Source organism: Micropterus salmoides, unplaced genomic scaffold (genome assembly GCF_014851395.1).
Source record: "Micropterus salmoides isolate LMB-PRFRI ecotype aquatic unplaced genomic scaffold, ASM1485139v1 Ms_hic_scaffold_7, whole genome shotgun sequence".
Lineage (NCBI taxonomy): Eukaryota > Metazoa > Chordata > Actinopteri > Centrarchiformes > Centrarchidae > Micropterus > Micropterus salmoides.
The window spans coordinates 15378380-15401010 of NW_024044459.1; the positions used below are offsets into that span (position 1 = coordinate 15378380).

A 22631-nucleotide genomic window follows, 5' to 3' on the forward strand; every position below is an offset into this window, starting at 1 on the left:
ATTCCCTTTAATTTTAAAGTTAGATCATTTGTTTTTATGTGACACATGCAGTAGAGTAAAAATATATAATGGAGTGAAAGTACTTCAAAGTTGTACTTGAGTAAATGTACTTCATTACCTTCCACCACTGCAATAAAGGTAATTGAAAACCTTGTTGTACAATCTTTACATTAAAAGAAATCATTCATTTCCATAGACAGATGTTGACGTGGTCATTTATTAGTTTACAAGAAAATAGAATATTCACATTTTTAAAGTGAGCTAAAATAAAATGCTAATATTTAAAATACAAAATCTGATTGAAATACTACTGTATAAAATGATATCTATGTTCCACAAGCATAAATGTTATTTGTAACCCACCCTAACCCCTGCATTTCACAATATGCACAGGTTTACATGTGCACAATTAAAAGCATTTTGTTCACTCATTTCTCATTTGTACAACAGCGCCAATCTGTTTTGGTATTTGCATCGTCTTCTTGCATTATTTTGTTTCATGTGATGATCCTTGGCGAACAGAACAGAAAGTATACATCTCCTTTGAATATTTTTTTTGTGTCAAAGTAATAAGTCAGTGCCTATGTAAACATCATTCATACATCATTCAGAAACTATAAAACATCAAAATGTCTCTTTCAAGTCTTTGTGTCTCTCACGCCTCCTTTAGCCTCCCGGCTATTCTCAGGAGAGCCAGAGGAATAATGAAAGAAGCTGACATGAGGAGAAAACAGATCTGAGCTCCAGCTATCCAGTAAACTGTGAAGAAAACACAACGTATAAGCAATTTTTACCAGGCAAAATTATTCACACACAGTACATCAAATAAAATGTAACAACTCCCAGTTTTCATGCTATTTCATGTTCAGATTAAGGTATTACAACTAAGGCATTCAAATACAGTAGTGCTCTCTCAACAAAGTTAGTGGCTTGTGTGTGCTGACTAACGCTTATTAACTCTCAACGAATTTCACATTTGATGCCATTACTGCCGTCTGTCTTCCTTACCGGAGGATGACACCACTGGTCCCAGAGCTCTGGCCAGAGCGCCCAAACTACGCAGAATCCCCATGACTGTGCCCTTCTGATTGATCGAGCCTGGAGGAATATCCACAGTACATAATCAGTGACAGTGTGCACATTATAGCATAAAATAAAAATGTTTTGTGAGTTCTCATAAATAAGAATGAATAAATGGCTCACCATGGTCAGAAACAAGCGTTGACAGGCATGGAACTACTATTGCAGCCGCTGTAAACACACAATACATTGCATTTAACATAACAAAATCCTCTAGATGTAGATTTATTTCATGTTTTAGGTACATTTTCATATAATGCATTTGTCTATGGATATTATCCTACTGCATACAGACTATAATTCACATGTGAATGGTGGTGTGTTGTCTTTATTTTTAATGTAACCTTGATTTAAACAGGGTGTGTCTTGAGATACTTTATTAGATGTGTTTTATCCTGTACAGAATGTAAAACCCCTTCAGGCAAATTTGTGATATTGAGATATACTGTATGAATAAAATTGACTTGACTTGACATGTAGCTTAATAACATAAGGCCTAAGAGGCAGAAAGGAGAGAGCATGACTGCTAAAACAGATACACTGTCAAGCTGTCTCCCTTAATTTACTCCTTACTGATCTATTTCTACTTCCACATTTTCTGCACCAGTCCCCAGCTTTTCTCTTCATTGATCATTATTTTCCAATATCACGAAAAAAGTCATGAAATGTATCTGTATTTATCTTGAATATTAAAAGACTTGAGAGCTCACCAAATGAGTATAACGCCAAGCCAACGTAAAGCATTATCATATTCCATGAAAGCCCGATGAGAATAAACGCTGGGATTAATGCTATGATCGCCTAAAAACAAGAAACACATTAAAGGAGACAAGTGTGCAGTGGTGCATCGTGTCTTTTCAGCAGCATAAAGTATTTTATTGTACAGCTATTTGTCACGTAAAACAGAAGGTAGTCCTACCATACGGACAGCCTTGATATGGTGCCCAGGCTTGATTCTGCGAGCATAACCCCCCTGGATCAAGGCCATGACAACACCAATGAAGAAGAACATCTTTCCCTGCTGCATACTAGTGAGAGAAAAATGCTGTTCAGGTGTGTTTAGTATAACTGATAGAGTACCCAACTTTATCTTTGAGTTCATACCTTGTGAAGTGGAAGCGTTGGTGAGTCAGAAAACTCAGCGTGAACTCCAGACCAGAGAACAGAAAGAGGTAGCAGAAATAAACCAGGCCCAATAATTGAAGATTCTTCATTCCTGTAAAGACATTTACAGGATCAATACCTAACTGGATCAAACGGGTGTTGGCTTCTGCCTCGCAGTGGAATCCAGCATGTGCAATACTCACTTTTATTTGAAGGTGGATCTTTTGCCCTGGTAACAGCGGAAAAATGGAACAAAGACACTGGGTTCAAAAGATCCCCGGAGTCCCCAAACCCTGAAGATGAAGCCTAGGAGGAAATAAGAAAAGTTATCTGTCAGCTGTTCACTGTATGAAAACCATAATCATGATGACTCAGCTGATTTTAAATATACATATACACCTATACATACCTTCAGATATACCATATGTACACATGTATATGGGGGCTGATGATGTTTTAACTATTCATCATTGTGTTTAATGATGGATGTACTCTCACTTGCTGTGCATCGTATTTTATATGACCTTGTGTGTTGGGATTTTAGCATATGTTTTACATATTTGTATTATATGTGTTAAAGCCCCTACACGCCCATAGTCTACCCACAAAAGCATTTTCTTGCTGAGAATTAGATAAGAACATTGATATTCACGCCATATTTGTCTAGAAAATGTGAGCCAGCTGGTCACCCTATAGTTTAGCAATAAGACTGGAAACAGGGGGAAGCAGTTAGCCTGGCTCAATTGTGGTTTCACAGGGGTCATGTGTCAGAGCAGTAACTTCCTGGAGTCTTGTCAGGAAGTTACTGCAAGAAACTGTCCGGCACGTCAACCCTCAACAAGTTCTATGGCCCCTTTAAGTAAAACTGTATGTGATTCAGTTTGTCAGGTGGCAGTGTGAATGTTAACATAGCCGACCTTGACATCCTTCGGGAGCGTCTCTGGCAGCATGAGCCAAATGAAGAGCAGATCAGCAACACTGAAGGCCAAGGCGAGCAGAGCTGGAGTCTGGTAGAAGACATCTCCTGCTCTGGCGCTGACGGCAAAGTACGCACCCATCAGAGGTCCAATGGTGAAGCCCAAGGAGAAGGCGATGCCGATCATAGCCTGGTGATGAAGTTCTTTTTACATTATCCTGAAAGTCTCATCAGGTGTGACTTACAGTTACAAAGGCATTAACTGGCTGATCAGCAACATTATGCACAAAAAAGAAATGTGAGGGTCAGAGCCCTGATACAAGATTCTAATTAATATTACTAAAGCAATCCCTGAAGAAAAGAAGGGACAGACTGATTTCACATACAAACCTCTGGCAAAAGACGGAGCATGCATCCAATCACAGTGTGGTGTTTTTAGACGTCACATTTTAACTTCACATTTTCCGTCATGGCTCATTAAAAGTCTGTGCCTACCATTCCTCGGTTCCGTGCTTTCGGGCAAGGCAAGTCGGCCACAATGGCAGTGCAGAGGCTGACGTTGCCTTTACAAATGCCCCCAATTACTCGAAACAAAAGGAACATGCTGAAGCTCCGGGAAACGGCCCAGACCGCATAGGAGGACATCAGCCCTAACTGGAACATAAGGCACCCAATTAGACCCGAATGCATGATGACCTGGTGATAAGGCTGCATGGTTTCTTACACAAGTGGAGTATGAACAAGTATCTGACTCACTGTTTAACGTCAATAATGATATTATTGCACTGTTGCTCTTTTTTATATGACTTCAAACGACTTTCATATTGAAAAGTCTTTTAAAAAGCGGTGTAATATGGCTTTTATACTCACTGTGGTAAGAATGAGTAAGGGTCGTCTGCCATGGTGGTCTGACAGAGCCCCGGTTATAGGCGACGACAGGAACTGCAGCAGAGAAAACAGCGACCCGATCAGACCTAAAATGCAGATTGAGGAGCAGGAAAATGAATGCAGTTTCTTTATATATGTTTAATTAATCACCGTAAACAAGGTAGATCAGTCAAGCCAAGATACCTCCAAACAGGACACTGTTGTATTTCTTTTCCATAGGGATCCCCACGACCTCCCTGAACCAGTCCACAACACTCTGCAGAGACTGATATACGACATCCTGACCAACAAGGAAAAAGTGCAGAAAATACATCATCACACAGGGGCAATACAAACACCGGTAAAGAGGTCAATTCAGCATGAGTCAGCAGGCAGACACAGCCCATTACTAATCTGAACACTCATGAGTTGGTTTTTTTGAAGCAGACTCTTTGCACAAAGCCCCCTTTGTTCAACAGGTATGACAGACAATGTGCATCAAATTCTGCTCATTCACTCATATTTTCTGAACCACTCTGGTGGTTCAAACTGATGAAAATATAGTCACAAGTGATAATTAGTCATATAACTCATATGAGGAAATAAGGTTGGTTGAATCATCTTTTATATGTCTAATTAAAACACTTTGAGTTTTTTTAAAACTTGATTTTACCAGAGCTGTCTATTTATTTTATGCTACTTTGTAGATTTTAACATTTTATCCTGGTCCAGTTAATATATTTTATTACTGCTATGTTTTCCACTTGCTTTTATTATTATTGTTGTTTCTTTTATCTGATGCCTTGTGTGACACACTTTGTAACCTGGTTTTTGAAATGTGCTTGCTCTACAAAATAAAGATCACTACTATATCACTTTTATGTATTATAACTTTTTGGAACAACTATAAGAAGAAAAAAAACGAACCCCTGTTTGTGCATAATGGTCCAAAATTGAAGGCAGTAGAGGTAGAATCAGTGTAAATCCCAGCAGGTCTAGCAGCAGGGTGATGAACACAATGTTGATGACCTTTGAAGAGAAGGCGCTGCCATCTTCTGGAGATTTGTTTACGGCTGACATTCCTCCAACTGAATACAGTGTGTCTTCTCTTCCTGCTCGTAAGTAAAAGACATACAGTGTTTTACTGTTAGGACAGCAACACAGCTATGAAAACAATTATGATTTATAATCTCAAGGACAAGGAAGAAATAAACCCTTGGGGAAGTACCTGCAAATGTTTACCGTACCACATCTTAATTTTACAGGTCTGTAATTTCCCAATAATGTGAAGGTTTTCCTGGAAAGAAATATGTTATTTGTACCTAATTATAGGGCGTTTAAGGTCAAAATTCAGTCAGATATTAGAGCTTTTATTTGAACGCTTCCTTGAATTCCCTTAAAAGACCTGCTCTGTTTAAACCCCATTAAATATTCCATGCATTATTAATATATTATTGGAAACTTCATTCTCCATATATTTTTAATTGTTGTGGTCTGCTGTGCACTGTAGGTCATAAACTAATAATTTACTGGAATTAACTGGGAATAAATCAACTGAACACCGTCTCAATTTTCTCAGTAGTGCCACATGATAAAATTCTTTCCAGGAAACTTCCTATGAATATACAGTTACGTGTCAGTTAGTTTCTAGAAATTATAGGGTACCCTGGGAACTGTAACATAAAGCATTAATAAATTCAGTAAGATAGTAATCTGCATATTAACGGGTATATCTTCCTACAAACATGGTGAGAAGTTTAATTCAACAGGCTACTCAGTTAGTTGAGATTATACTTATTTGCCACTATGGCCATCCATGCTACATATGTGCAGGCAAGTTAGTATGGCAAGGTGACTCTTAAGGAGGGAAGCATCCACCACATGCCAAATGCAAACAAATAAATGATTACAAAAGGAGATTATTGTAGGGCCTATAGTATGGCAGTAGAGTTGCAATCAACTACAGTCTCCACTCACTGCTTCTGAGTCAAGGGAAGAAAAAAGGTGTAACTCAAGGAAGGAGGAAACCACTAATGTAAATGCTTGGATCAAAGTTCATCCAAGTCTGTATGAACTGACATGCAAAGATATTGTAACTGTATTCCTTTTCAAACTGTAAGTCTTGCTCTAATAAAAACACACTTTCTACAGGTAGTTTCATGGTCCACAGATTGTAATATCGATCCAGTACATCCAGTGAGGCTGACCAGGATTTATTACCATCACCTCTTCTCGGACACAACTACTATTTCAACCCGCTTCCCTCCTCACAGTATTTCCGCAGACTCGTAAATCAGAACAGCTTACACCGAAGACTTACCCGTCTAGAGCTGTTCTACCTTCTCTCTCTCATCAGTCCATTATTATTAGTCCACACCAGGAAGAGGTGTCCTCTTACATTTGGATGACAAAAATGTGTCGTAACAGCACACAGACGAGCATGCTGCCTTCAGGTGACTCTCGTAAACTCGTATTTCCGTGTTCCACACAGGGGAATTATCATAGGCACTAGTTCAGGGTTTGTTGTTGGCCCCATCTGTGACTTCGGCTTTTTGTCCGTTGCTCGGTTATTTGTTATCCAGCAACTGGTTGTATCTTCAAATATATGCATGTGATCCCACAGATGTCTACTAAAATGTCAAGAATGACTAACGTTAAGTTATCCGGGGCGAAACCAATGTGTAGATTCAACGCCGATGCAGTCTCTGGTAATATTACATGTTGGTTTCGCCTCGCCCAAGCATTTAAACGTTTCTGCCAGAGAGTAGACCACTGCCTGATCATGAAAATACCGCCATGAAGATACAAACTAATTCTGGAGATGGGTAAAAGGTAAAAATATGTATTTTTTCCCCACTAACGTTGGCACGTCGGTGCAGGTAATGCCAAATCAATGATAGCTGTCTGAGTTCACATTGTCGGACATTCACGTTGCCATATTATAGTAGTGATAACTTCATCAACTTTGTAATACAAGTTGCGTTCGTCTCTATGGTTTGTCATCGTGCATTTTCACAGTTTGAAATACAGTAACACAGGAAAAGACACGTGTATGGCAATGACCTAAAACAGTTTATTTACTTCCTTTACTAAAGTAAATTGTACCATACAACAAAAAAGTTAAAAAGTAAATAGAACTTTAATACTTAAATGGAAAATCAACCTAAATACTGTTTCTGAACGTATTTACTTTTTCCACTGGCATGGTACAACTTATATTCACATGTCCAACAGAAGCTGAAGGCAGCACAAGCATGTCCACAATCAGTGATATCAAGGTGGGTCCAGGTCTTGGTATGTTCAGTGCCAGTTTGTTTAACAACTGTTTACAGTGTAAGAATTGTTGCATGTTTTACAGTAATAACCTTTTATATCTCCCTTCACATAATCTGCAGAAATAAAAATGCAAATCTTTGCAACATAGTTATTCATTAGTGTCTTTAAACAAATGTAAATTAAATCTTAATGTCAATGTGTCTCACATTATACACTCACCGAGGCATAACAGCTATTCCATAAAAATATTTAATTAGAAAAGGTTTAAAATCTACAAAACATTGAAATTTATTTGGAAATCAGGTTGTTCAGAAAAACACAGTACAGTAAGAAAGTGGAGGACGGTTCATGAAAACAAAATCTAGCTTCCCATACAGAAATCAACAGTGGAAGCCCTCGCTAGTGTCCACAACAAAGAAAAAAACATTATATTCCGTGTCGCATGGCGTGACGCTCCAGTTCAGAGCTGTTCATGAGGTTTCGTCCACAAAACTCACAGGTAAACAGTTTCTCCTCTGCAGTTGCTGGGCACAGGACTTCAGCAGCTCCATCTGTGACTGTGAGTGAACCTGAAGAACAAAACAAATTAACATGCCGTTTCCCAAAACTAACTAGGGCTGTAACCCATAACCTATTTATGATCATTAATGTTCAAACCAGTTCTGCTTTTCTGTTTTACATGATTGTAAACTTTGGGTTTGGACTGCTGAAGACTCTGTATTGGGCTCCAAAAAGGTGTCGTTTTTTTACACTTTGTTTTTACATTTTGTACACTGAACGATTAATTGAGAGTGTAATCTGCTGCCTAATCTATAATGAAAATAATGGTTAGCTGGAGTCCTATTGTTGATGTGGGGGAACGGTCACGTATCCTGATGTGCATCCACGCAAACCGCCTTGTCTTGTCCTTCAGTGTGCATCAAAAACTCATGTTCACAATAATTTCTTTAGATTCATTGGGACAAATTCAGCATCTTACCTTTGGGCCCATGTGGATTCACAGCTTCATTAATCTGGTCGGCCTCCTCATGTTCCTGCTTTACGCAGTGGTTCTTGTCGTCTTCAGTGATCATCTCGTCCTCGTTGTCCCGCCTTTCCTCAAGATGATCACTCTGCTCTTCCTCCTTACAACAACCAAGAGGGTGCATTTCTTCTTTGAGATATTCATTCTCAAGTACTGGCATGTCCCAATAAGAGTCTGTAACCTCCTCACTGTTCTCTGGATCATGCGCTAGTTCCTTTTTGCAGTTTGTAATTGAGACATCCATTATCTCCTTTTGGCTTACCTTAAGTTGTCCACAGTTTAGCTTAAGAGTTAGCAAATGCCTTTCAACTGTATGCGCATGATTTGTCTCTTCAGAGGCCGAAGATGCCTCTGTATTGACTTGATTTTTTCGGTTGTGGACCAAAGTGCCATGATCATCGTTCTGATCCATCTTAACCGTTATATCCTGATCTGCCTCATTGTGTATCTTGCGGCTGCTGCCATCCTCATCCAGCAGTAACGTGTGACCAAGTACACTTTCTTCAACCCTAGCCTCGATGTTCAACGTTCTATGCTGATGGGCCTTAATGTGAACCATGTTGGACTGTGCTTTTTCATACATCGTTGAGCTCCCATCTGTTTCCTCTTTTTGTTGTGTGAACATTATGCTGCCGTCCTCACTATCTCCGAGTTTGGGCTGAGCTTGGTTCTCATTTGTCTGCTTTTCTTTCTCTGGGCCACTGCAACTCTCCAATTGCATTTCCGCATTGTTCCCTTCTCCAACGTTTTGTCTTACTATATTTTCTATCTCCTGTCCTCTCGCAGTGTCAATCCCTGCTTGCTCCTGTGGTTTCTGCTCATGCATTTTTCGGACTGCAGTGTTTGGTTTTGCATTCTCATACTGAAGGTGTAATACAGAGCTCCTAGCAGGGCTTTCTTGATTTCCGTTCTTGATGTCTGGCCCTTGCTTCTGATGTCCTTCCTTGATCTGTGGTGTGATTTTTTCCTCGATGTTATGTACTGCCGGTTCTGCTGTTGTGTCTTGTGGAATTTCATCACAGTCCATAATTAACTCATCTGTCTTTAAATCGTCATTCTCACTGTCGGAAGGGTCCTCTTCAGGCATCCTTCCAACCCTTGCCTCTAGCTGGTCAAGGCTGACCTGACCGACAAGCTCATGATTCCTCAAGACCTGCACAAAACAAAAACAATATTAAAAAAAATATAGCTCAGCAGGAAACTGAAACACTGTATGTAGTTAAATGAACTGGACAGAGTGTTCGTTGTGTTTCAACAGTTCTGTTGAAAAATACACATACACAGTGTTGGTAAACAAGATGTTACCAAAAAGGACATGTCATCTCACTGAATCCTTGCATGTTTAGTTTATTTTTATTTTTTTAAATTTGTGTTGTTTTAACGTTACAACACTTTCAGCAAGGAATGGGCCATTGAGACTGGGCCAGTGTATGTGAATGAGTGGCAAGTACCAATGTGAAAAATGTGTCCCAAATGTTGCCATCATTTTTCAATTTGTAATTGGACTAATTTCACAGGACACGAGGGGTGGGATGTTGATCAGCCTGCAAATCAGCCACCCAAACCCAGCAGCGGTGGGAGGCTTCGGCAGACTACGTAGGATGCAGAGTGTGGGAGAAGTAGATAAACAAAAGCAAGACAAGCGAACAAATGCCATAGCGAGGTGGATAGCTACACACAGCATGCTGATTAGTACTGGGAAGATGTCGGTCTTAAAAACGTTCTTAAAACCGCAACGTAGTCGTTTGGCCCCGCGGGGTTGCTCGTTGCTCCGGTGAATAGACAGACGGCTTGTGTGCACTATACAGCTGTAGCCTTTTTAAGTGAAGTTAAAATTATAGACTCCATAACTTTACCTGATAAGCCTTCATCTAGTTTTGCAGGCATGCTCTGCCATGCAAATTCCCTCCTGTTGATGTCCTAATAATTATTTAGTAAACAGAAACAGATTCTGGAAACCAGAAGGATCAGAAACCAGCGAGGATCAGTCTCTCTTCCAATGATTTGTGCTCTGCGTCGCGTACAAAAAGTTCAAGACAATTCAACTTCAGCAGCGGGCGGGCGCTTCACCTCACTCCAACAGGGATACTTGCTACTGAACATAGACTGTTTATGCTGCTCCCTGATAAAAAGAAAAATGTTTCTGATGATACCTGTTCAGAAAAAAAAACAACCTACAACACTGGACTCTGATGATAACTTGTTTTAACAAGCTTGATAAAAAGGTAATGTCCTGGCAGCGGCAAATAGCTTTGGTTTTATAATACTGTGTAAAAGGAATACTGCTGGTAAAAAGCACCTTATTTGTTTGAAGTCTTTGCAAACCACATATGATTGCACTTTTGTGTATATAGCAGTACATTTGAATTAAAAGTGCGCAATACACTACTTTTGAATTCATTATTCAATTTTGCGCATAACAATGCGATTAATCGGGATTAAAAATTTTAATCGTTGCCCAGCACTAGCTGCTAATTTGGTCTCTGTGGCTCCATTTATCCAGGAACTATTTGGTGGAAAAGGGGCTATGGTGTCATACCTACACTACTCTCTTAACCCTCTAAGGGTTCAGTAAATAACTTTTATTTTCTAAATGCACGTTTACATCGGCTACTGAAAACAAAGATGTCTATAGTACGGGTCTGCCATACATCGTTCACAATATATTATCGGTATAATTTTTAATAAGCTAACAATTTCATAGTGTAACAATAGCGGTATTCTAACTTGTTCACGTAATGCCATCATACAGTTACACACTGCAACAATGAGCGTGGCTGAAAGCAAAAGTAAGATTGCCACTGGCTCACAGTGAAGGAGTTTGTTCCAAAAAAAGAGAAGCAACATCAATAGTGTGGAAGTGGTTTGGTTACAAAAGCGCAGATACAACAAACCACATGAACATGTAAGAAGTGCAAAGAGACTGTAACAAAAGTGGGCAACGCAATAAACTTATTTCACCACCTCAAGCAGAAGCACCCAGTTGAGCACAAGGAGAGCTCACCAGCTTCTGTAAGTTCTAACCTGAAAATATTTTTCAGTATTCTGTCATATCGTCAAGAATATCAATCTCGCAGAAATACCCTGAAATAATGCTACATTATTTTAGGGCCATGTTGTCGACCGTAGAATATAGTTCCCTTTGCTTTGTTAAATTTCTGTACACTAAAAGTGGTTAATATTTTCTTCCTTCAGGCACAAGGAAATTCCAGTGATGCGTAGAAGGGGTTAGCGACAAATCCTCACCTGATGCTTATCACTCAGGTGTGCCTCCAAGTCGCTAAGCCGAGTGCAGTCGAAGTAGCACAGCCGACATCTGTAGGGTTTGATGTCATCGTGCCTCATCATGTGCGCACTCAGGATTTCAGCACTGCCGCATGTAAAAGTGCACTGGTGACAGCGGAAGACGATGCCTTCAAGGTAACGTGATAGCTTCGGGCGACGCACCTCTATTGGCACAACACGCTCCTCTGGAAAACAAAAAACAAACAAAAAGCCTGAACGTAACATGACAGATAACGGGTGGGACTGAATCCTGTCGAGCATCAAACCTACCACGATGCAAGATGATGTGATCAATCATGTTATTTTTGTTCTTGGTGTGGTAGATACAGAAAGGGCAGCAGAGGTCTTTCTGATGTGCAGGTTCTGACTGGCAGCTAGAGTGACCCGTCTCCATGTGCATTTCCAGGGACCTCCTGATAAAAGGCAGAAGAAACGTGACAAGAACGCACGTCAGTTCCAAAATGTTTGGAGATAACCAGAGCGTCACAGTAAGTCATTCCTGCCTGTGGCCATCAAAACTTTATAACTCCTCCCTTTAAGTGTCTGACACATGGATACTTAGTTTTTAAATTGGACCGTATCATCTATTTTTGTGCAATATTATCTGTTTAATAATTAATGCAATATTGCAATATTCTCTGCTGCTATTTATTCACTAGTCCTTAATAATGTATTTATTATTATTGTACATACCCACAATATATTTATATACTCTATCTACCTTTGACAAGTGTGTATTAAAAAGTATTTCTGATTCTGATGTCACAGATATCCCAAATGACAGCTTAATGACCAATCACTATTTTCTATATTGCACTACATTAACTCTTCACCATTTTATTTGAGTCTGACTTCTGAGTGTGAAATGTATAAAAGCATCCATTGCATATATTACTTCTTCCTAACAATCCAATAAATGAATTGTGCCTTATTTGAATTGTAAAAGCTTTGCTAGTTGGTAGTCAGCGTTGACACATGATGATGATGTTTTCCACTGAGTTTCCCACTGAGTTTATATAGCATGCGGAATAGTGAATGAGAGATTGATTTGGACACCGCTATCAGAAGTATTGAAGAGCAAATGTTTTATATTTAAACACAAAAGAAAGAGTTTTAGAAGCATTGTATGATGTATGATCCTCACGCGTGTATGCTGTCTATCCCTATTGGATACAATCAAACATACCGAGTGGCTATTTTCAGTGGGGTCCCCCCCAAAGAATCCATTCAGGGGCGTGCCCTGTTTTCTACATCTAATTTAATTAACTGTAAAAACAGCACATTGTATGTAAATGTTGTGTATCCTATGTAAATTTTACTGACTTTCGGCAACACACTAAATAAAGTGTGATTATAAGTAGAAGAAATGCAAGCATTACAGTAGTTTTCCCTTTCCAACCAGCCTTTTTTAAATAACGGAAAATGCTCGTGGTGGCTGTGACTTACCTCAACCATGTGAAAAAGGTGCAGTCCTTACATCTGAGGATCTTCTTTCCATGGCGATTTAGGTAGTGTCGTCGCATACTTGACAGGTGTCCGGTGTTGAAATTGCAGACCTCGCAGTGAAGTAGGCTGTTCTCAGGTAAATTGGTTTCTTGCATGTTCGCTTTAGACTGGGCACCAGCCCGTGCCATCAAGTTATAGTGGCTCAACTGCCGCTGCACATCTGGGGGCTCCAAGTATGACGATTCTGTCGATTCGTACATAAATCACAGTCTCTACACAGCTGCTAATGCAAAAGGTTTTTTAAAATCTATACTTATTTTATAAGCAGTTATACACATTCTGATTTGTAAAACATGATAGGGATGACTTGCTTTCAATAATTTCAGGTTCTTCATCAAGATCAGGCAAATGGTTCAGTTCCTCAGATAAATTAGGGGGCTCGTCGTCGTCCATCTGAGCGCTCTCCTCATTTTGGTTGTCCGTCTCAGCAGGATCCACAAGCACATCTGGGCATTCAGCACGTAAATAGAATAAAACAGTCGATTATTAGCATTTGTGCTACACAGTCTGGTAAATTCCTAAATTCGGCTGCCTGCAACATTTCGAGTTTACACATTTTTTTTTAAAAACAGAATATGACCACAACCTCCCTTTTTTCTTTTAAGATGGCATTTTCACCACATAGAAAAACATCCAGAGTGGGACTAGTTACAGGAAGAGGTGACTATTAAAGTACAATACGCCTGCGACAGCACTTATTTAATACTTGGCTGGATGTTGGAGGAAGGACACCTTTCTGACTAAAATCAGCTCACAGAAATAATGCCAGAGAGCTGCAGTTGACAGTTTCCTGATACACCTAACTAAACTAATACAGTCGAGCAATAAAACAGTGTTTGCTGAAATGGTTTTAGAGAGGTGTCGATGCAGCAGTCTGCTCATTTTGGAGGATGTAGTCTGTGGTGCTGTTGGGACTGTTTAAGCACAGATGTTTCTAATATTAAGCCCACCCTCAATGATGTAAATATGATGTTCAATATATTAGACGGACTATGCAATACAACTCAACAACCCTGTAGCCTCCAAAATGACCATAAGGTTAAATCAGCACCTCTCTAACATTTCTTGAAGGTAGCGTTTTTTGCAGGGCCGTTGTCTTCAGACCAGGTTAATTTTAGCTAGGTGTACCTAATAATAATGTACACTAGTTACGTGTAAGAGCATATTTTAAAAACGTGTAAAAACACAGACAACATGCCAAGACGTCCTTGAATGTGTCACATTTTGGTCAAGATAACCTACAAACGTTCTGAAAATTCAACATATTCTCTGCGATCAAAAATGACAGCAGTTGGAAGAGAATACTTAATGCATCACAGTAACACGATACAATTACCAACACACTGAATGTTATTCACCTTGATGGTTTTTCATGAAATGACTCGACCACAGCCCCATGACAGTCGTCCGGTAGGAGCAGATACTACACACGAAAGGCCGCGTAGTCCCAGATTTGTAGATAACGTATTTGTTAATGCTGTTGAGATAATGGCAAAAAATACAAAAACAGTTCAATGAGATGTAATCACAGTTAGCTCATCAATATCCAAATATATGTTGGGAGCTCTGGACATCAACTTTTTAAAAATTTCTTGTTTGTTTAATTCTACACGAACACTTCTGACTTTTGTTTCGAAAACGCTTGCGCTGTAAAGAACTAGCATTAATCATTAATGATGATTTTTAACACGTATGGTCCTAATTTCCCAGCGTCCAAATACCCAAAGTTTCTTCTTACTTGTGCTTTAATGCTGAGGTAGGTAGACTGTCCAGTTTCTTGATGGCCGCCACAGCTGCATGGCTGCGCTCGTGTGAACGCAAACCTTTCAGCGACATAAACTTCCGCCCACACCGTTTGCAAGTGTTTTTGTCTTCTCTTGATTCCTGCTCTGGTTGCTCTAGATCACAGGGTTTTGAAGGCGACGGCAGAGGACTTGCTGGCAGAGTGAAGGTCTCTGCTGGCGTTACATTCCACCGGGCCAGTTCCTCCACAGTTTCCAACGTCGGCAATTCGTCTTGCATACAGACCTGAAAATTAAACACAGCAACAGAAAAAAACATTTTAAATTTACAAGCGTAGCTCAAAGCATGTAGCAAAGGATCATGGGAGTGAGTGACCATATTGGCAGAATCAACTTACTTCCATGGATTGGGCCTCTGGTGTTGTCGTAATGCCAAGCGATGCCTGTTCCTTCCTTATCTCCCGCTCTCTGTGGCCATCCAGATGATAACACAACTTTCTAGTTCCATTCATTTGTTTGTTGCAGAGGGCACACTTGTAAAGCCCCGTGCTCCTCTTTGATCCTTGTGATAACACGATAAAGTCCAACATGCTTTCTGAGATATGGAAAGTACTATAGTGGGCAATGAGGAGTTGAGATGAGTCAAACATTAAGTTTGGACACATCTTACATTTGACGGGCGCACCTTCCTCAGAATCAGCTTCAGGCGGGTTGCTGGTCTTGTTGTGTTTCTGTTTGTTATACCTCTCTAGCAGCTTGAATGTAGTAAACGCATCAAATTTGTGAGTTTTTTTGTAGTGACAAAGCAGATATCTTCGACGCACTCCCTTATAGGTACAAATGTGGCACTTGTACACTGATTGCTGGTACTTCACTAATGGTTTGTTTGGTTGACACGTTTCAGGAGCGCCCGGCTGGTGACTGAGGCCAATTTCTGCAGCACTCGCTGAGGTTTGTTTTTTTAAAGTGAAAGCCTCCAACACTGACACCTGAGAGCCGTGATCAGTTTCTTTTTCAGTTTCAGCTCTTTTCTCTGCCTTTTTGTGGTCCTTCTCCAGGTGGATTTTCAGTTTCTTTAATGACCGATGGATTTCCGGACATTTGTTACACACAAACCCTCTTTCATTGGAACCTTTTCCCATCGTACACCCGACCATGTTGGTAAGAAGTATTTCATCTCTTTTAAGTTTATCTGCCCTGGCTATGAATGCCGGATGCCTCATTTGGCAGTGAGTGAGCATGCCGTGAAGGCTAGCATTCACATAGGGACAACGTGGGCACTTGTAGACTAATATTTTGTTTTCCTCTGTCGTCGTGCTGGTTAAAGGGCTGTGAGTAGATTCTGGCACTGGCTTCTCGCGGACCTTCTTGTATGCTGGTACAAAGTATTTCAGGAAAGCTTCTTTTCCATGTTTCCTAGTGTAGTGGCTTCTAAGACTGTCCTTCCTGAAATAGGAACTGGAACACAGGAAGCACTTGTGCACACAATCCTGAACTTTTAAAACAGGTGCATTCTTGTGGTGAACACGCAAGTGTCGATCGAGTGCAATTTTTGCGCTGCAAGTGTAAGAGCACTGCTGGCACCTAACCACCGCATACACCTTCTTACTTAAAAAGGAAGCTTTCGATACTGATCCCCAATTGCTGTTGGTCTTGGATTGTTTTATTTTACTCACAGCTGATGGTTTAGGAGCTTGCTTGAGCGCGTTTACCACCGTCTCACGGTGGTCCTCGCAGTGCTTTTTCAGCTTCTCCAGCGTTGCGCAGATTTGCGGGCAGGTTTTACACATGTACCCACTAAATCTCGAACCAGGACCTTTTCTCACCTTCATGTCGTCCACATGTGCATCATCCACGTGAAGACTGTCTGCCCTGGCTGCGAGGGCAGGATGCCTCATCTGGCAGTGAGTGAGAACTCCTTGATATATGGTATTCACGTAGGCACAATGTGGACACTTAAAGACATGCACACGTGTTTTGCTGGTGCTTTGCTGTTCTTGCGGTTCATCTACATGTTCCATCACAGCTTCAGGGTGTTTTATTCCACAGTGAACTTTGACACCGCGCTGGGTATAAAACTTTTCAGGGCAGTGAGGGCACTTGAACATTTTGGTAAATGCTGTTGCTTCATGAGACGAACCACGTCTGTTTCCTTCAACAGGCACTTGATAGGTGTTGAATGATGCAGACATTTCATTGTGGTCTTCCACCTGCCTGTTTGCACTTGGCTTCTTTCTGTTGATGACATCCAGGACCGAGCCATCTTCTTTCACAGACCAAGGATGAACAGCATGGTAGTGGTGGATGATGCTTGCCATAGAACTACCTTTAAATGAACAGGCTCTGCACGAATATGTCTTGGTTTCACTTTTTCCACTTCTTTGAGACGACACGCTGCCATCAGTGCCATCACCATCAGCGTGCCTAATTTGGGGTTTCTTCCTTTTAAGGGGCAATGTTTTGGGACCAACATATAACAAAGAAGTTACATACTCGAGGCTCGGGCTACGTCCTGGGTGATGCTCCTGGTAGTGCTTATAGACGGCCTCTGCTTTTTTGTGAGAGAAAACACAGGAGTCACAGTGATATCCCGGCTGTAAAGTTCCTTGTTTATAACACACTTTTAAAACAGCTGTGACAGAGCGCTTTATTTTGTGGATTTTCCATATATGCCTCTTCAGAAGATACACATATTGAGTGCTGTACGGGCATTTATAGCACTGAAGGGCCCTCTGTGTTTTGGTTGAGGGCGATTCTCTAGTTGAGGGTGATGATGTTACTTTGCCTAGCTTCTTGGTTTTTGTCTTTTTATTTCCTTTTTCCTCAGTGGATGCACAGCTGACTTCTTGGTTTGCAGTTGTTTTCAGGTGTGATTTCCGTGTCTGTTTGAGAACCATGTCAGTATACAGACGAACTTGTTTGCCCTTAACCACAAACCCACGATGCCTTTTGGAGTAATGCCGCAGTACCTGGTCCACGGTGCCTTGTCTATAGTTGCAAAAGTGGCAGAAAAACACATCTTCATCATCCCTATTCACAAGAGGAAGAGGTAGATGAGTAGAAAAGGGCAACTCCTTTGCTTGAGACTTAGATTTTTCAATTTCCCCACGAATTAAAGTTGTATATTCAACAATACGTTCTTTGCTGTAATGAACGTTTTGGTGAACTTTGCGTTGATGGTTCAATATTCCTTTTACAGATAGAGTTCCAAAGTTGCACGTTTGGCAGTAAAACAAGTTTTCTGCACACTGATAAGCATTCAAGTTCGTCACCGAAGCACCTGCAGCATCATCCTCTCCATGCTGAAGTTTGTTTTCACTACATACCTCAATTTGTTTACGACTTTTAGACTCAGAGGGTGTAGGAGTTGTTGAGGCCTCTTTGTCGCTGGGAAGTTTCTTTTCCTTCACCTCGGCGCTATACCGTAAGACATCTTCAATTCCTGTTAGTTCACTATCAGCATGTTTGACATTATGATGACTTACAACGCTTCTGATGTTGGTGCTTGAATAACTGCAACACTGGCAGTAAAATAATTTATTTGGTGAACTGCTGGGTAAACTGTCCATTCCGTTAGACATTTCCCTATCAGGTTTGGGAGGCGACTTCCTCCTTTTACTTCTGGCTGAGTCCACTCTCTCTGTTTCGGAAGACTCTGAATGAATCTTAGAAGCTTCTGCTGTGTGCTTAGGATTTATCAAAAACAACGAAATCTTCTTTTGCTGTGACAGCTCAACCTTGTTTCTAGTTTTCATCGGAGACTCCGGGATGTGCTTTGGAGGTGTAGATTTTTCTGCCACGGAGTTCGGAGACTTACCAGCCGTCACCTGTGATGTTGTCTGTGACATGACACGAGCTGACTGTTTGATTTTGTCTATTGTGACTGCTTCATTCGGGTGGCTTTTTTGGTAGTGGACATGCATGACAACAACTGACTTATGACTAAACTTGCACTTGTTGCAATGATACAAGGCCACGTCTGCTCCTTTGGAGGTGGGATGTTGCGGTGAGGTTGCATTTTTAATTTCCTTGCTTGGTGTACGGGCACCGTCGGGAGAAATCCCTCCTGGTCTTTCGGGACTGGGTGCTTTTTCACATGTATTAAACCGAGATGATCCCTCTTGGCATCTAGTCGCCGAATATCTGCAGTACATCAAGGAATTTTCCACTGTATGTGTTGGGTGCTTTTCCTTGCAATGTTCTTTCAACGCCTTCAATGAGTTGGTGGTAAATGAACACACAAAACATTTGAAAACCAGACGGAATTCATGCGATTGCATCGTAAATACATCTGGGGCCTCTGGATGATTTTCCGTGTAGTGACTCTTGAGACCAGCTACACTTTGAAACTCAACTGGACACTCCAAGCAACGAAAGGTAGCGCTCTGATCCTTGGGATCCTGAATGTAGACAGTGTTGTGTGTTACGTAAGGGTGGTCAGTCTGATAATGGGTAGACACATGTCCGATGCCAACATTACCGTAGTCACAGTGCTTACAAAAATAAACGTTGGGGCTTTCTCCGTCTCCATTAACAAGTTTAATCCTCTTTTCTTCTTCATCTTCACTAACTTCAAATGAAAACTCTGGGTTGTTTGATGATTGTTGTTTACTTTTGTTTGATTTCTGAGGGAGATTTGTCCCTTCTTTGTCTGACTTAGCTTTTTTAGCAGGAGGACCTTTTACGCTTTCTTTACTAGTCCTCTTTCCTGTGTCATTAGGAACTGTTCCTTTGTCTTGTTCCTTAGGCTTCTGTGGTTTCAGTTCGCAAATTAAAAGACGTTCATTTAGCAAAAAATTGTCTGAAACACTTTTGGCGATGTCAATCGTTGGCTTTGCAGTGACTTTAAACACACCACTGTTTGGGGTCGAGATGGAGGGAGATTCCTGCAAAATCAGGGTTCCTTCTGTGCTATCCAGAAGCATTGAGCCATCGACCACCTTCACTGGAGATTTCCCATTTGATCCAGATGATGGTGCAATGTACTTCGTGATGGTTTGCAGTGGTCTCTTGTACGTTTTCAGATCCTTTGACGAGTTAACTGTGCACTTAGTTTTTGAGGTAGACATAATCTCCTCTGCCCCTGCAGCTTCCTCATGCTTGTTTGTCGAAATGACAGTCTCCGGGTTTTCAGAAATGATTAGATTAATATTGGAGTTGTTCGGACACTGTTTCTCATGTTTGTTTAAAAGCTCCCGACTACAAGCTTTAAAAGCACAATTCTGGCATTCAAAAGGATTTCCTGTGCTGTTGCCATAGCTGTCCGTGTTGGCTTTGACAGTCCTAGACGATTTTAGACCGGCATCTCTGAGAGCTACATCTACATCAATGCCATGCACCTTGTTGAGGTGTTCAAAAAGGTAGATCTTGGATTTGAAGATGAGCGTACACTGAGTACAATGGAAAGAGTTGATCTGGGTTTCTTGAGTGACAGCTTGATTGTGTATCTTTTGGCCAGAGGTGGAAAAGTGCATTGAATCTGAGGGGGCAAATTACAGATCATGTTGAATACTCAACTTAATGTGATGCCCTGCATTCAATCAACGCTTAGCACTGTTAAAACATTTACTGTAACTCGTACCTTTTTGCATCTTGTACTCCTCTCTAAACCCAGAGCCTTACATATGAAGACACCGCTGTGAACCACCTAGGGGATGAAAAACATACATTATTGCAAAGCTCAGCGCCATGTTTTGGTTACTGCTTTGTTTCCACTATTAAAGTTAAGTGCAAAACTGAGGGTTTCTACTTGGGACTTAAAAAAGGAAACACTGACAACAACAGAAGCAACGCTCTTCTCAAGCAGTATAGGAAAATCATTGCAACAATGGCAGTAGAAACGGCTTAGGACCTCCCTATTTAATTCCGTTAATCTTAACAGGAAGGAGGCGTAAAAAACCGAGTCTAGCTCCTTTACTGACACGGACTGTTTCAAAAACACAACCAGTGTCAAACAAATACAACTCACTAAAGTACTCAGTGCGCACACAGTACGTACTCACGCATGCAGATAAAACCAGGAGGAAGCTTATGAGACAATATTTTGAATCGCTGATGTTGATAATGGGAAGAGAGCGAACATTTCCGCCATTTTTCCCGCGAGTACAACTCGCTCTGGCTTTTTCTTCCGCTCCAACAACACATTTTCACTTCCGCCCGAACTTCACGTAACCTTCAAAATCAAACTGATTACAGGAGCCCATGAGGCTGTGCATGAAAGACTCACTCGATTTCTCCCAGTGCACCAGGGGAGACTTGTCTTTACAGTTGTTTGGTCTGTTTATTGGGCCAAAGGGCCACTGTGTGACGTTATTTCTGACTATTCAACCACAGCTCATTTGGGGTCTAACGTAGTAAAATCAAAATAAGAAAGTGGAAATTCCACAGTTTTAAAATAAAACACGATATATTTATATTTGCTAACATTTAACGTTATATTTGCTATTACAAATTAATAACAACAAATCATGACGTGTCTTGTTTTACTATATGAATAGAAAGATCAAACTGATCCCAAGTAGAAAAATACACAAAAACACAAGTACATAAATAATATGAAAATACAAAAAAAGGACGTTATTATCCTTAGCATCATGCTAAATATCAGTTCATACGTATTCGACAAAAAACTCGTGCCTTAATTGTGAAATCAGTTACACAAATTTGACCGGAAGTACTTAGTTACTGGCTATAATATTAATTTGCATTTGTAACACAACCCCCATTTTTCCAAATATTTTATATTAAGTCGTATTAATTTGTGGTATATCTAATAATGTTTCATATTCTTGCAGGCGTCATAATAACACACGGTGGATGTTTGCCCTTAGGGCTTTCTGATTCTGCTAAAACCCCATAGCGCCTCGAAATAGAGACCAACCACAGCACAGTAGGACAGAGAGTCTTACGCTGCAGATATTGGACTATATTAATTAAAATTACTTGACAGTACTGTGCATTGGCAGCTGAATAATTTTAAAAAAGTGAATTAATAAATTTGTAAATGAGATTTGGTGAATAAGTCCCCTTGGGCCAGTTTCAGTAGCTCATATGTAGTCTAGTCAGAAAATATTGTCATTCTGACAGCCACAGCCAATAATGATTTTATTATCATTACTTTTGTTTCAACCATTGGTTTTTTGAATCCCACCTGGAATCCGATCAGATCAGAGTTAAACTGACCACCCCATACACGGCTCATTAGATTTCAGAGGGCAGCTTTCTGCTTATGGTGACAATGGGCTTCATTCAGAATTTTTCAGAATCAGAGTCAGTTTTTATTGCAGGGTATGTGAACACATACGAGGAATTTGACTCAGGATTGTACATTGGTCTCGATGTGCTTACTTACTACAATAATACAATAATACAATAACACAATAATAAAATAATAATAAAATAAAATCAGACACAAACTACAGAATAGACAACACTAATATACACACTATGAACAAAACAATATAGACATATTGACAAATAGTGCAGTGATCAGAGTGCAAAGGATGCATAAGTAGGATTTATAAATGTTACACAGACACTATAGCTAACTAAGTAACTTTCAAATTAACTTTCAAAGGTACAATGCCATAATAGCTTAAAAACGACATAATTTCCCAACAAACTGACTTTGCCATTTAATGTAAACGCAGGTACTGTAGTTTGTCTTCATTTGGTGGTTAAAAAAACGCCACTGTCCCTGCTTTTATTTTGAAAGTAGAGTCTAAAATATTTTTTTATCGTATATAACGACAAAATATATTGTTATATTATATTATATGTTCATATATTTAATATTACCATATTTATACCGCCATTCATAATGACCGTCACG

General features: G+C 40.3%; 2 protein-coding genes across 3 annotated transcripts; both read right to left on the reverse strand.

The window, feature by feature from the left end:
* Window positions 1-195: 195 nt before the first annotated feature.
* On the reverse strand, window positions 196-6431 carry mfsd10 (major facilitator superfamily domain containing 10). Its single transcript, XM_038704312.1, has 13 exons — window positions 6288-6431; window positions 4895-5079; window positions 4172-4268; window positions 3971-4074; window positions 3596-3754; window positions 3102-3290; window positions 2388-2490; window positions 2185-2296; window positions 2000-2108; window positions 1791-1881; window positions 1204-1251; window positions 1009-1098; window positions 196-759 (listed from the first exon to the last, which is right to left on the reverse strand). The coding sequence occupies exons 2-13, from the start codon at window positions 5045-5047 to the stop codon at window positions 656-658; spliced, it is 1359 nt and encodes a 452-aa protein (XP_038560240.1). The 5' UTR covers window positions 5048-5079; window positions 6288-6431; the 3' UTR covers window positions 196-655.
* A 587-nt stretch (window positions 6432-7018) lies between these two features.
* On the reverse strand, window positions 7019-20949 carry LOC119891499 (zinc finger protein 462-like). 2 transcript variants are annotated; one of them, XM_038703195.1, is made up of 11 exons: window positions 20799-20949; window positions 20382-20447; window positions 15199-20279; window positions 14797-15086; window positions 14417-14535; window positions 13370-13504; window positions 12999-13242; window positions 11823-11965; window positions 11514-11737; window positions 8223-9420; window positions 7019-7812 (listed from the first exon to the last, which is right to left on the reverse strand). In XM_038703195.1, the coding sequence occupies exons 2-11, from the start codon at window positions 20389-20391 to the stop codon at window positions 7670-7672; spliced, it is 7587 nt and encodes a 2528-aa protein (XP_038559123.1). In that variant the 5' UTR covers window positions 20392-20447; window positions 20799-20949; the 3' UTR covers window positions 7019-7669. The 2 variants fall into 2 exon arrangements, with proteins under 2 accessions (XP_038559123.1, XP_038559124.1); XM_038703196.1 differs by having other exon boundaries at window positions 20803-20915.
* Between the last annotated feature and the right edge of the window lie 1682 nt (window positions 20950-22631).

Excerpts from the sequence above, each read along its gene's own strand:
- LOC119891499 (XM_038703195.1), bottom strand. Across the intron at positions 11,738-11,822 it reads TCACATCATCTTGCATCGTG|AGGAGCGTGTTGTGCCAATA; the intron begins GTAGGTTTGATG and ends TTTGTTTTCCAG. Across the intron at positions 7,813-8,222 it reads GAATCCACATGGGCCCAAAG|GTTCACTCACAGTCACAGAT; the intron begins GTAAGATGCTGA and ends TTTGTTCTTCAG.
- mfsd10 (XM_038704312.1), bottom strand. The coding sequence starts at position 5,047 with ATGTCAGCCGTAAACAAATCTCCAGAAGATGGCAGCGCCTTCTCTTCA. Across the intron at positions 4,075-4,171 it reads CAACAGTGTCCTGTTTGGAG|GTCTGATCGGGTCGCTGTTT; the intron begins GTATCTTGGCTT and ends TCTGCATTTTAG. Across the intron at positions 2,109-2,184 it reads CAACGCTTCCACTTCACAAG|TATGCAGCAGGGAAAGATGT; the intron begins GTATGAACTCAA and ends TTCTCTCACTAG.